A 14,580-nucleotide genomic window follows, 5' to 3' on the forward strand; every position below is an offset into this window, starting at 1 on the left:
AGGTGGGCCTTCAGTAAGGTTTTAAAGGAGGGGGAGAGACATTATCTGTGGGATTTGAGGAAGGAGGGCTTTCCAAGATAGAGGCAGGACGTGGACCAGGGGTCGATGGCGGGACAGGCGAGATGGAGGCCCAATCAATCAATCAATCAATCGTATTTATTGAGCGCTTACTGTGTGCACAGCACTGTACTAAGCCCTTGGGAAGTCCAAGTTGGCAACATATAGAGACAGTCCCTACCCAACAGTGGGCTCACAGTCTAAAAGGGGGAGACAGAGAACAAAACCAAACATACTAACAAAATAAAATAAATAGAATAGACATGTACAAGTGAAATAAATAAATAGAGTAATAAATGGTGAGCAGCGGCAGAGGAGCGGAGTCTGTGGGCTGGGATGGAGAAGGAGAGAAGGGAGGTGAGGTAGGAGGGGGTGAGGGGATGGACGGCTTTGAAGCCAATGGTGACCAGTTTTTGTTTGATACGGAGGTTGATAGGCAACCGTTCAAGTGTCCTGGGGAGGGGGGGTGACATGTCCTGAACGTTTTTGTAGAACGATGATCCGGGCAGCGGAGTGAAGAGTAAACTGGATGGGGGAGAGACAGGAGGTTGGGAGGTCACCAAGGAGGCTGATGCAGTCATCCAGGTGGGAGAGGATGAATGACTGTATTACCTTTTAGACTGTGAGCCCACTGTTGGGTAGGGACTGTCTCTATATGTTGCCAATTTGTACTTCCCAAGCGCTTAGTCCAGTGCTCTGCACACAGTAAGCGCTCAAGAAATACGACTGATGATTACCATGGCAGCAGTTTGGATGGAGAGGAAAGTGTGGATTTTAGCGCTGTTGGGAAGGTGGGACTGACAGGATTCGGTGATGGATTGATTGAATACGTGGGTTGAATGAGAGAGAGGAATCAAGGATGGCACCAAGTTTATGGACTGGTGAGACAGGAAGGACGGTGGTGCCGTCTACAGTGATGGGAAAGTCAAGGGGAGGACCGGGTTTGGGTGGGAAGATCAGGAACTCTGTTTTGGATATGTTAAGTTTGAGGTGACGGGAGGACAGCCAGGTGGAGATGTCTTGAAGGCGGGAGGGGATGCAAGACTGCGGAGAGGGAGAGACATCAGGGAAGGCTACTATGTCCTGTAGATGGTGAGCTCCTTGTGGACAGCGGAATAATAATAATAATCATAATAATCATAATCATAATCATAATAACAATAGCATTTATTAAGCACTTACTATGTGCAAAGCACTGTTCTAAGCACTGGGCAGGTTACAAGGTGATCAGGTTGTCCCAGGGGGGGCTCACAGTCTTCATCCCCATTTTACAGATGTGGTAACTGAGGCCCAGAGAAGAGAAGTGAGTTCCCCAAAGTCACACAGCTGACAGTTGGCGGAGCCAGGGTTTGAACCCATGACCTCTGACTCCAAAGCCCAGGCTCTTTCCACTGAGCCACGCTGGGAATGTGTCTACCAACTCTTTTATTGCCCTCTCCCAAGCGCTTAGTACAGACTATGAGCCCCACGAGGGACAACCTGATTCCCTCGTATCTACCCCAGTGCTTAGAACAGTGCTTGGCACATAGTAAGCGCTTAGCCCACTCCTTCCTCTCCCCCTCCTCCCCCTCTCCATCCTCCTGCCTTACCTCCTTCCCCTCCCCACAGCACCTGTATATATGTATATGTGTTTGTATGTATTTATTACTCTATTTATTTGTACATAATTATTCTATTTATTTTATTTTGTTAATATGTTTTGTTTTGTCCTCTGTCTCCCCCTTCTAGACTGTGAGCCCACTGTTGGGTAGGGACTGTCTCTATGTGTTACCAACTCGCACTTCCCAAGTGTTTAGTACAGTGCTCTGCACACAGTAAGCGCTCAATAAATACGATTGAATGAATGAATGAATGAACAAATACCAACATTATTATAATTATTATTATTACTGTGCTCTGCACACAGTCAGAGCTCAATAAATACCACTGATTGATTTTCGCATGATGAATAGAGCATGGACCTGGGAATCAGGGGGGCCTGGCTTCTAATCCTAGCTCTGCCGCTTGTCTGCCATGTGACCTTGGGCAAGTCACTTCACTTCCCCGGGCCTCAGTTGCCTCATCTGCAAAACGGAGATTAAGACTGTGAGCCCCACGTGGGACAGGGGCCGTGTCCAACCTCATTACCTTGTAACTAAGTGCTTAGAAGCAGCGTGACTCAGTTGAAAGAGCGTGGGCTTAGGAGTTAGCGGTTATGGGTTCAAATCCCAGCTCTGCCTCTTGTCAGCTGTGTGACTTTGGGCAAGTCACTTAACTCTCTGGGCCTCAGTTCCCTCATCTGGAAAATGGGGATTAAGAGTGTGAGCCCCACAGGGGACAAGCTGATCACCTTGTATCCTCCCCAGCACTTAGAACAGTGCTTTGCACATAGTAATACCAAAATTATTATTATTATTAACTGTGCCTGGCACATAGTAAGTGCTCCACAGATACCACAATTATAATTATTATTATTCAATGTAGATTTCTCTCTCCTACGAATCATCGCCTTATCGTGGCGGGAGAGTTTGCGTACGCCGCGAAGCTTAGAGCTCTGACGTCGAAAGACGTTCTCTTGTCAGGGTTACCCATAGTGGGTTAGACTGTGAGCCCACTGTTGGGTACGGACTGTCTCTATATGTTGCCAACTTGTACTTCCCAAGCGCTTAGTACAGTGCTCTGCACACAGTAAGCGCTCCATAAATACGATTGATGATGATGATGGAAAGGTCTAAGCGGAAAAGTGACAAAATTGATTCCCCCGTGCCGGACAGCAGCAGCGGCATGGGAAAGAGTCAAAAGCGGAGGATTGAGTGATCAAAATGTCGATCAAAGACAACGGCAGAGACTTAAGTTTTCACTGCGCGGAAGAAGGCGAAGCAGCGTGGCTCAGTGGAAAGAGCGCGGGATTGGGAGTCAGAGGTCGGGGGTTCTAAATCCCGGCTCTGCCCCATGTCTGCTGTGTGACCTTGGACAAGTCACTTAACTTCTCTGGGCCTCATTTCCCTCATCTGTAAAATGGGGATGAAGACTGTGAGCTCCCCTGTGGGACAACCTGATTACCTTGTATCCCCCCAGTGCTTAGAACAGGGCTTGGCACAAAGTAAGCGCTTAACAAATACCAACATTATTATTATTATTATTAAACCACTTCCGATTTTCTTTTATCAAGAACACTCTAGTCATTCATTCATTCGATCGTATTTACTGAGAGCTTACTGCATACTAAAGAGCAAAGCTGGAAGCAGCATAGCTCAGCGGAGAGATCACAGGCCTGGGAAGCAGAAGGACCTGGGTTCTAATCCTGGCTCTGCCCCTTGTCTGCTGTGTGACCTTGGACAAGTCACAACTTCTCTGGGCCTCATTTCCCTCATCTGTAAAATGGGGATGAAGACTGTGAGCCCCCCCGTGGGACAACCTGATTACCTTGTATCTACCCCAGTGCATAGAACAGTGCTTGGCACATAGTAAACGCTTAGCAAATACCAACATTATTATTCTTATTATTAAACCACTTCTGATTTTTTTATCAAGAAAACTCTAGTCATTCATTCATTCAATTGTATTTACTGAGTGCTTACTGCATACTAGACTGACTACGAAAGAGCAAAGCTGGAAGCAGCGTAGCTCAGCGGAGAGATCATGGGCCTGGGAAGCAGAAGGACCTGGGTTCTAATCCCGGCTCTGCCACTTGTCAGCTGTGTGACCTTGGACAAGTCACTTCACTTCTCTGGGCCTCAGTTACCTCATCTGGAAAATGGGGATTGAGACTGAGCCCTATATGGGACAGGGTCAGTGTCCTACCTGATGAACTTGTATCTACCCCAGCTCTTAGAACAGCGCTTGGCACATAGTAAGTGCTTAACAAATATCAACATTATTATTATTAAACCACTTCCGATTTTTTTTTATCAAGAACACTCTAGTCATTCATTCATTCGATCGTATTTACTGAGCGCTTACTGCATACTAGAATGACTACGGAAGAGCAAAGCTGGAAGCAGCGTGGCTCAGCGGAGAGATCACGGGCCTGGGAAGCAGAAGGACGTGGGTTCTAATCCCGGCTCTGCCACTTGTCAGCTGTGTGACCTTGGACAAGTCACTTCACTTCTCTGGGCCTCAGTTACCTCATCTGGAAAATGGGGATTGAGACTGAGCCCTATATGGGACAGGGTCAGTGTCCTACCTGATGAACTTGTATCTACCCCAGCTCATGGAACAGTGCTTGGAACATAGTAAGCGCTTAAAAAGTACCGTAATTATTATTATCACAGGACAAAATATGTCCATAGAGATGCTATGGATTGGATACAACTAGATGACCTTTGGTGATGATGATGATGATGCTATGAATTTCTAGATATCTATTTACGTATCGAAGGCTCACCTCCTCCAAGAGGTCTTCCCAGACTAAGCCCCTCCTTTCCTTTTCTCCCACTCCCTTCTGCGTCACTCTGACTTGCTCCCTTTATTGTTCTCTGTCTCCCCCCTTTTAGACTGTGAGCCCACTGTTGGGTAGGGACTGTCTCTATATGTTGCCAATTTGTACTTCCCAAGAGCTTAGTACAGTGCTCTGCACATAGTAAGCGCTCAGTAAATACAATTGATGATGATGATGATCCCCCCTCCCAGCCCCTCACCGCTTATTTTCCATATCTGTAATTTGCCCATTGGTATTGATGTCTGTCTCCCCGCCTCTTGGCTGTAATAATAATAATAATAATAATGATGATGGCATTTATTAAGCGCTTACTATGTGCAAAGCACTGTTCTATGCGCTGGGGAGGTTACAAGGTGATCAGATTGTTCCACGGGGGGGCTCACAGTCTTAATCCCCATTTTACGGATGAGGTCACTGAGGCTCAGAGAAGTGAAGACTGTGAAGACCCTTTTAGACTGTGAGCCCACTGTTGGGTAGGGACTGTCTCTATGTGATGCCAATTTGTACTTCCCAAGCGCTTAGTACAGTGCTCTGCACATAGTAAGCGCTCAATAAATACGATTGATTGATTGATTGATTGATTGAAGTGACTTGCCCAAAGTCACACAGCTGACAAGTGGCGGAGCTAGGATTTGAACCCATGACCCCTGACTCCAAAGCCCGGGCTCTTTTCCACTGAGCTACGCTGCTTGTCTTGATGATGATGATGACATTTATTAAGCGCTTACTATGTGCAAAGCACTGTTCTAAGTGCTGGGGAGGTTACAAGGTGATCAGGTTGTCCCATGGGGGGCTCACAGTCTTAATCCGCATTTTACAGATGAGGTCACTGAGGCTCAGAGAAGTGAAGTGACTTGCCCAAAGTCACCCAGCTGACAAGTGGCAGAGCTGGGATTTGAACCCATGACCTCTGACTCCAAAGCCCGGGCTCTTTTCCACTGAGCTACGCTGCTTCTCTAGCTATGCTGCTTCTCTTGTAATCTTGTTATGGGCAGGGAATGTGTCTGTTTATTGTTGTCCTCTCCCAAGTGCTTAGAACAGTGCTCTGCACACAGTAAGCGCTCAATAAATAAAATTGAATGAGTGAATGCATCAATATATTGATCCCTATCTATGTATCTCTCTCTCTCCCTCTCTCTATGTCTCTCCCTTTCTTTTGACACCCGTCTCCATGTTTTGTTTTGTTGTCTGTCTCCCCCTTCTAGACTGTGAGCCCGCTGTTGGGTCAGGACCGTCTCTAGATGTTGCCGACTTGGACTTCCCAAGCGCTTAGTACAGTGCTCTGCACACAGTAGGAGCTCAATAAATACGATTGAATGGAAGAATGAATGCTGTCTCTCTGTGTCCCCCTTCTAGACTGAGCCTGTTGTTGGGTAGGGATTCTCTCTACATGTTGCCGATTTGTACTTTCCAAGAGCTTAGTCCAGTGCTCTGCACACAGTAAGCGCTCAATAAATACCACTGAATGAAAGAATGAATGGCTGTCTGGCCAGGAAGCAGCATAGCATAGTAGCTAGACCCCGGACCTGCGAGTCAGGAAGGTCATGGGTTCTAATCCCTGCTCTGCCACTAGGCCGCTGTGTGGCCTTGGACGAGTCACTTCAATCAATCAATCAATCAATCGTATTTATTGAGCGCTTACTGTGTGCAGAGCACTGTACTAAGCGCTTGGGAAGTACAAGTTGGCAACACATAGAGACAGTCCCTACCCAACAGTGGGCTCACGGTCTAAAAGGGGGAGACAGAGAACAAAACCAAACATATTAACAAAATAAAATAAATAGAATAGATATGTACAAGTAAAATAAATAGAGTAATAAATATGTACAAACATATATACATATACATACACATACATCACTTCTCTGTGCCTCGGTCACCTCATCTATTAAATGGGGATTAAGACTGTGAGCCCCCCATGGGGCAACCTCATCACCTTGTAACCTCCCCAGCGCTTAGAACAGGGCTTTGCACATAGTAAGGACTTAAAAAGTGCCATCATTAGTACTATTATTATTCTCCAGTCTTCAGTGACCTCATTCGCTTCTCTGTGCCTCAGTTCCCTCCTCCGTAAAATGGAGATTAATCAATCAATCAATCAATCGTATTTATTGAGCACTTACTGTGTGCAGAGCACTGTACTAAGCGCTTAAGATGACACGCCCCACGCGGGACAGGGGCCATGTCCAACCCGATTTGCTCTGTTTGCAACCCAGCGCTCAGGACGGTGCCCAGCACATAGTAAGCGCCAGACCGACCCCTCAGTCATCGTCATCATCACCATCATGAGAAGCAGCGTGGCTCAGTGGAAAGAGCCCGTGCTTGGGAGTCAGAGGTCATGGGTTCAAATCCCCGCTCCACCAATTGTCAGCTGGGTGACTTTGGGCAAGCCACTTAACTTCTCTGTGCCTTCGATCCCTCATCTGTAAAATGGGGGTTAAAAGTGTGAGGCCCCCATGGGACAACCTGATCATTTTGTATCCTCCCCAGCGCTTAGAACAGTGCTTTGCACGTAATAATAATAATAATAATAATAATAATAATGGCATTTATTAAGTGCTTACTAGACTGTGAGCCCACTTTCTAGACTGTGAGCCCACTCTTGGGTAGGGACCGTCTCTATATGTTGCCAGTTTGTACTTCCCAAGCGCTTAGTCCAGTGCTCTGCACACAGTAAGCGCTCAATAAATACGATGGAATGAATGAATGAATATGTGCAAAGCACTGTTCTAAGCGCGGGGGAGGTTACAAGGTGATCAGGTTGTCCCACGGGGGGCTAGTAAGAGCTAGCTTACTAGCACATAATGAGCGCTTAACAAATACCATTATTATTATTATTATTATTATTATTATTATTATCCTCATCAATCAATCAATCAATCAATTGTATTTATTGAGCACTTACTGTGTGCAGAGCACTGTACTAAGCGCTTGGGAAGTACAAGTTGGCAACATATAGAGACAGTCCTTATCCAACAGCGGGCTCACAGTCTAAAAGGAGTAGAGAAGCAGCGTGGCTCAGTGGAAAGAGCCCGGGCTTTGGAGTCAGAGGTCATGGGTTCAAATCCCGGCTCCTCCAACTGTCGGCTGTGTGACTTTGGGCAAGTCACTTCACTTCTCTGGGCCTCAGTTCCCTCACCTGTCAAATGGGGATGAAGACTGTGAGCCCCCCGTGGGACAATCTGATTACCTTGTAACCTCCCCAGCACTTAGAACAGTGCTTTACACATAGTAAGCACTTAATAAATGCCGTCATTATTATTATTACTCTTAATCAATCAATCGTATTTATTGAGCGCTTACTATGTGGAGCACTGTACTAAGCGCTTAATCCGGCAAGCGCTCAGTAAATACCATTGATGATCAATTCTTTAACATCTCTGTGCCTCAGTGACCTCACCTGGAAAATGGGGATGAAGACTGTGAGCCCCCCGTGGGACAGCCCGATCTCCTCGTAACCTCCTCGGCGCTTCGAACAGTGCTTGGCACCTGGTCAGCGCTTCATAAATGCCATCATGATTATTATTGGTGTTTTAGTCCAGTACTCTGCACACAGTAAGCGCTCAATAAATACGATTGATTGATTGATTGATTGATTGATTGATTGATTGATTGATTTTAGGCTGGGGCAGCCAGAGCTCTAAGGTGCAGATTCACCACAACACGTGGCTGCATTTTCCGGGCCACAACCTCCGCTGGATCCTCACCTTTGCCCTCCTCTTCGTGCACGTCTGCGAGATCGCCGAGGGGATCGTGTCCGACACGTGAGTCTTCCCTCCATCCACCCCACGGCCCCGAGTTCTGGCCCTTCAAAGCCCTACTGAGCGCTCACCTCCTCCAGGAGGCCTTCCCACACTCAGCCCCCTTTTTCCTCTCCCCCTCCCAATCCCCCCCGCCTTACCTCCTTCCCCTCCCCACAGCCCCTGTATAGATGTTTGTACAGATTTATTACTCTATTCATTTGACGTCCATATTTACTATTCTGTTGATTTTGTTAATGATGTGCATGCGAATGAATGAATGAATGAATGGAGCTTTAATTCTGTTTAATCCTATTTGTTCTGACGACTTGACACCCGTCCACATGTTTTGTTTTGTCATCTGTCTCCCCCTTCTATTCATTCATTCATTCAGTCGTATTTATTGAGCTTTTACTGTATGCAGAGCACTGGACTAAGTGCTTGGGAAGTACAATCAATCCATCAATCGTATTCCTAATAATAATAATGATGGCATTTATTAAGCACTTACTATGTGCAAAGCACTGTTCTGAGCGCTAGGGAGGTTACAAGGTGATCAGGTTGTCCCACGGGGAGGCTCAGAGTCTTAATCCTCATTTTACAGATTAACTGAGGCCCAGAGAATGAATGAATGAATGAATGGAGCTTTAATTCTATTTAATTCTATTTGTTCTGACGACTTGACACCCGTTCACATGTTTTGTTTTGTCGTCTGTCTCCCCCTTCTATTCATTCATTCATTCAGTCGTATTTATTGAGCGCTTACTGTGTGCAGAGCACTGGACTAAGTGCTGGGGAAGTACAATCAATCAATCCATCAATCGTATTTATAATAATAATAATAATGACATTTATTAAGTGCTTACTATGTGCAAAGCACTGTTCTAAGCGCTGTGGAGGTTACAAGGTGATCAGAGTGCTCTGCACACAGTAAGTGCTCAATAAATATGATTGATGATGATCAGGTTGTCCCACGGGGGGGGGGGCTCACAGTCTTAATCTCCATTTTACAGATGAGCTAACTGAGGCCCAGAGAATGAATGAATGAATGAATGAATGAATGGAGCTTTAATTCTATTTAATTCTATTTGTTCTGACGACTTGACACCCGTCCACATGTTTTGTTTTGTCGTCTGTCTCCCCCTTCTATTCATTCATTCATCATTCATTCATTCAGTCGTATTTTTTGAGTGCTTACTGTGTGCAGAGCACTGGACTAAGTGCTGGGGAAGTACAATCAATCAATCCATCAATCGTATTTATAATAATAATAATAATAATGACATTTATTAAGCGCTTACTATGTGCAAAGCAGTGTTCTAAGCGCTGGGGAGGTTACAAGGTGATCAGGTTGTCCCACGGTGGGGCTCATGGTCTTAATCCCCATTTTACAGATGAGCTAACTGAGGCCCAGAGAATAAATGAATGAATGAATGGAGCTTTAATTCTATTTAATTCTATTTGTTCTGACGACTTGACACCAGTCCACATGCTTTGTTTTGTCGTCTGTCTCCCCCTTCTATTCATTCATTCATTGATGATTCATTCATTCAGTCGTATTTATTGAGCGCTTACTGTGTGCAAAGCACTGGACTAAATGCTTGGGAAGTACAATCAATCCATCAATCGTATTTATAATAATAATAATGGCATTTATTAAGCGCTTACTACGTGCAAAGCACTGTTCTAAGCCCTGGGGAGGTTACAAGGTGATCAGGTTGTCCCACGGGGAGGCTCACGGTCTTAATCCCCATTTTACAGATGAGCTAACTGAGGCCCAGAGAATGAATGAATGAATGAATGGAGCTTTAATTCTATTTAATTCTATTTGTTCTGACGACTTGACACCTCTCCACATGTTTTGTTTTGTCGTCGGTCTCCCCCTTCTATTCATTCATTCATTCAGTCGTATTTATTGAGCGCTTACTGTGTGCAGAGCACTGGACTAAGTGCTTGGGAAGTACAATCAATCAATCCATCAATCGTATTTCTAATAATAATAATAATGGCATTTATTAAGCACTTACTATGTGCAAAGCACTGTTCTAAGCGCTGGGGAGGTTACAAGGTGATCAGGTTGTCCCACGGGGGTGCTCACGGTCTTAATCCCCATTTGACAGATGAGCTAACTGAGGCCCAGAGAATGAATGAATGAATGAATGGAGCTTTAATTCTATTTAATTCTATTTGTTCTGACGACTTGACACCCGTCCACATGCTTTGTTTTGTCGTCTGTCTCCCCCTTCTATTCATTCATTCATTGATGATTCATTCATTCAGTCGTATTTATTGAGCGCTTACTGTGTGCAGAGCACTGGACTAAGTGCTTGGGAAGTACAATCAATCAATCCATCAATCGTATTTCTAATAATAATAATAATAGCATTTATTAAGCGCTTACTTTGTGCAGAGCACTGTTCTAAGCGCTGGGGAGGTTACAAGGTGATCAGGTTGTCCCACGGGGGTCTCACAGTCTTAATCCCCATTTTACAGATGAGCTAACTGAGGCCCAGAGAATGAATGAATGAATGAATGGAGCTTTAATTCTATTTAATTCTATTTGTTCTGACGACTTGACACCCGTTCACATGTTTTGTTTTGTCGTCTGTCTCCCCCTTCTATTCATTCATTCATTCAGTCGTATTTATTGAGCGCTTACTGTGTGCAGAGCACTGGACTAAGTGCTTGGGAAGTACAATCAATCAATCCATCAATCATATTTATTGAGCGCTTACTGTGTGCAGAGCACTGTACTAAGTGCTTGGGAAGTACAATCAATCTATCATATTTATTGAGCGCTTACTGTTTGCAGAGCACTGGACTAAGTGCTTGGGAAGTACAATCAATCAATCGTATTTATTGAGCGCTTACTGTGTGCAGAGCACTGTACTAAGTGCTTGGGAAGTACAATCAATCAATCAATCAATCGTATTTATTGAGCACTTACTGTGTGCAGAGCACTGGACTAAGCGCTTGGGAAGTCCAAGTTGGCAACATATGGAGACAGTCCCTACCCAACAGTGGGCTCACAGTCTAGGAAGGGGAGACAGACAACTAAACAAAACAGATTAACAAAATAAAATAAATAGAATAAATATGTACAAGTAAAATAAATAAATAAATAGAGTAATAAATATGTTCAAACTTATAGACATATACACAGGTGCTGTGGGGAGGGGAAGGAGGTAAGGCTGGGGGATCAATCAATCAATCAATCGTATTTATTGAGCACTTCTCTCACCTCACTTCACAGAGAAGCAGCGTGGCTCGGTGGAAAGAGCCCGGGCTTTGGAGTTGGAGGTCGTGGGTTCAAATCCCGGCTCTGCCAATTGCCAGCTGTGTGACTTTGGGCAAGTCACTTCACTTCTCTGGGCCTCAGTTACTTCATCTGGAAAATGGGGATCAATCATCATCATCATCAATCGTATTTATTGAGCGCTTACTATGTGCAGAGCACTGTACTAAGCGCTTGGGAAGTACAAGTTGGCGACATATAGAGAAAGTCCCTACCCAACAACAGGCTCACAGTCTAGAAGATGAGGAGAGGGAGGAGCATTCTAGACTGTGAGCCCCTTGTGGGGTAGGGACCGTCTCTATATGTCGCCGACTTGTGCTTCCCAAGCACATAGTACAGTGCTCTGCACATAGTAAGCGCTCAATAAATACGATTGAATGAATGAATGAATGAATGGCCACCAGTTGGGGTCTCCGTACTCCCACCCAGTCCACGTTTCTGGGGATCCCAACTGAGCTCCCTTTGGACCGGGCTGGCCTCCGTCCGCTTGGAGAAACCGGTGTGGGGGGAAAGGCCTGCCTCATTGTGAGCAGGGATCGTCTCTCTTTATGGTTGTATTGTCATTCAATCGTATTTATTGAGCGCTTACTGTGTGCAAAGCACTGTACTGAGCGCTTGGGAGTCCATTCCTAAGTGCTTCCCAGACTGAGCCCCCTCCTTCCCCTTCCCCTATGTGCTCTGCACATAGTAAGCGCTCAATAAATACGATTGATTGATTCCCCTCCTCCCCCTCCCCATCCTCCCCGCCTTACCTCCTTCCCCTCTCCACAGCACCTGTATATATGTATACATGTTTGTACGTATTTATTACTCTATTTATTTTATTTGTACATATTTATTCTATTTATTTTATTTTGTCAATATGTTTTGTTCTCTGTCTCCCCCTTCTAGACTGTGAGCCCACTGTTGGGTAGGGACTGTCTCTATAAGTTGCCAACTTGGACTTCCCAAGTGCTTAGTACAGTGCTCTGCACACAGTAAGTGCTCAATAAATACGATTGATTGATTGATAGTACAGTGCTCTGCACACAGTCAGCGCTCAACAAATACGATTAAATGAGTGAATGAATGAAGTGACTTGCCCAAAGTCACACAGCTGACAGTTGGCAGAGTCGGGATTCGAACCCACGGCCTCTGACTCCCAATCCCGGGCTCTTTCCATTGAGCCATTCAATCAATCATATTTATTGAGCGCTTACTGTGTGGAGAGCGCTGTTCTCACCGCTTCGGCAACCATTACAGACAATCCCTCCCCAACAATAATGATAATAATAATAATAATAATAACGGGCTCACCGTCTAGAAGAGGGGCCTAGTAGGCGCTCAATAAATGCTAGTGTCGATTGATCAATTGATCGACTGAGTGATTTCGTTTCTCTCTTTAGACAGATGGGATCTCGACATCTTCATCTGTTCATGCCGGCGGTGATGGGGTTTGTGGCCACCACCACTTCCATCGTGTATTATCACAACATCGAAACTTCCAATTTCCCCAAATTACTCCTGGGTAAGTCGGAGGGGCCCCTCTCCCCAACCCCCTCGCCAAAATAGTGAAGGAGCAGCGTGGCCTAATGGAAAGAGCACTCTCTGAGCGTCACGGGACCTGGGTTCTAATCCCGGCTCTGCCGTGTGTCCGCTGCGTCACCTTGGCCAAGTCACTTCCCTTCTCCGGACCTCCGTTTCCCCTCCTGCAAAAGGGGGATTGAGACCGTGAGTTCCTCAGGGGATGGCGACCGTATCCAACCCGATTTGCTCGTGTCTACAGCAGCGCTTAGTACAGTGTCTGGCACGTAATAAGCACTTAAAGACTGCAATAATTAATTCCTTTTCTACACCAGCGCTTAGTACGGTGTGGGGCACGTAATAAGCACTTAAAGACTGCAATTATTCTTATTGAATTCGTTTTCTAAATGAATTTCCCTGAGAGCGAGTTCTTCACCAGACTTGCCCCTTCACAAATTATGTATCATCATCAGAATGGCCGACGTTCCGTCCCTAATAAAAATAATGGCATTTGTTAAGCGCTTGCTATGTGCAAAGCACTGTTCTAAACGCTGGAATAATGATGGTATTTGTTAAGCGCTTACTATGTGCAAAGCACTGTTCTAAGCGCTGGAATAATGATGCTGTTTGTTAAGCGCTTGCTATGTGCAAAGCACTGTTCTAAACGCTGGAATAATGATGGTATTTGTTAAGCGCTTGCTATGTGCAAAGCACTGTTCTAAGCGCTGGAATAATGATGGTATTTGTTAAGCGCTTACTATGTGCAAAGCACTGTTCTAAGCGCTGGAATAATGATGGTATTTGTTAAGCGCTTGCTATGTGCAAAGCACTGTTCTAAGCGCTGGAATAATGATGGTATTTGTTAAGCGCTTACTATGTGCCAAGCACTGTTCCAAGCGCTGGAATAATGGTGGTATTTGTTAAGCACTTACTATGTGCTAAGCACTGTTCTAAGCGCTGGAATAATGATGCTGTTTGTTAAGCGCTTGCTATGTGCAAAGCACTGTTCTAAACGCTGGAATAATGATGGTATTTGTTAAGCGCTTGCTATGTGCAAAGCACTGTTCTAAGCGCTGGAATAATGATGGTATTTGTTAAGCGCTTACTATGTGCAAAGCACTGTTCTAAGCGCTGGAATAATGATGGTATTTGTTAAGCGCTTGCTATGTGCAAAGCACTGTTCTAAGCGCTGGAATAATGGTGGTATTTGTTAAGCGCTTGCTATGTGCAAAGCACTGTTCTAAGCGCTGGAATAATGGTGGTATTTGTTAAGCGCTTACTATGTGCTAAGCACTGTTCTAAGCGCTGGGGTAGACACAGGGTAATCAGGTTGTCCCACATGGGGCTCGAGGTCTTCATCCTCATTTTTCCGATGAGGTAATTGCCCAAAGTCACACAGCAGAAAAGTGGCGGAGGCAGGATTAGAACCCATGACCTCTAACTCCCAAGCCTGGGCTCTTATCACTGAGCCACGCTGCTTCTCATGATCACGTCTAGACAGTAGGCTCTAGACTGTAACGTTGTTATGGACAGGGACTGTGTTCTATGGACTCGCCCAAGTGCTT

The 14,580-nt window shown here is 45.3% G+C and overlaps 1 protein-coding gene across 1 annotated transcript in view; it reads left to right on the top strand.

Annotated features, from left to right (window-relative positions):
• The window catches only part of ABCC9 (ATP binding cassette subfamily C member 9), a 351,651-nt gene that overhangs the window by 33,673 nt on the left and 303,398 nt on the right, over positions 1-14,580 (top strand). Inside the window, exons 3-4 of the mRNA XM_038765661.1 lie at positions 8,100-8,241; positions 12,898-13,019. Coding sequence (XP_038621589.1) covers positions 8,100-8,241; positions 12,898-13,019 — 264 coding nt within the window. The remainder of the gene's footprint in view (positions 1-8,099; positions 8,242-12,897; positions 13,020-14,580) is intronic.

This window comes from Tachyglossus aculeatus, chromosome 2 (genome assembly GCF_015852505.1).
Source record: "Tachyglossus aculeatus isolate mTacAcu1 chromosome 2, mTacAcu1.pri, whole genome shotgun sequence".
NCBI classification, from domain to species: domain Eukaryota; kingdom Metazoa; phylum Chordata; class Mammalia; order Monotremata; family Tachyglossidae; genus Tachyglossus; species Tachyglossus aculeatus.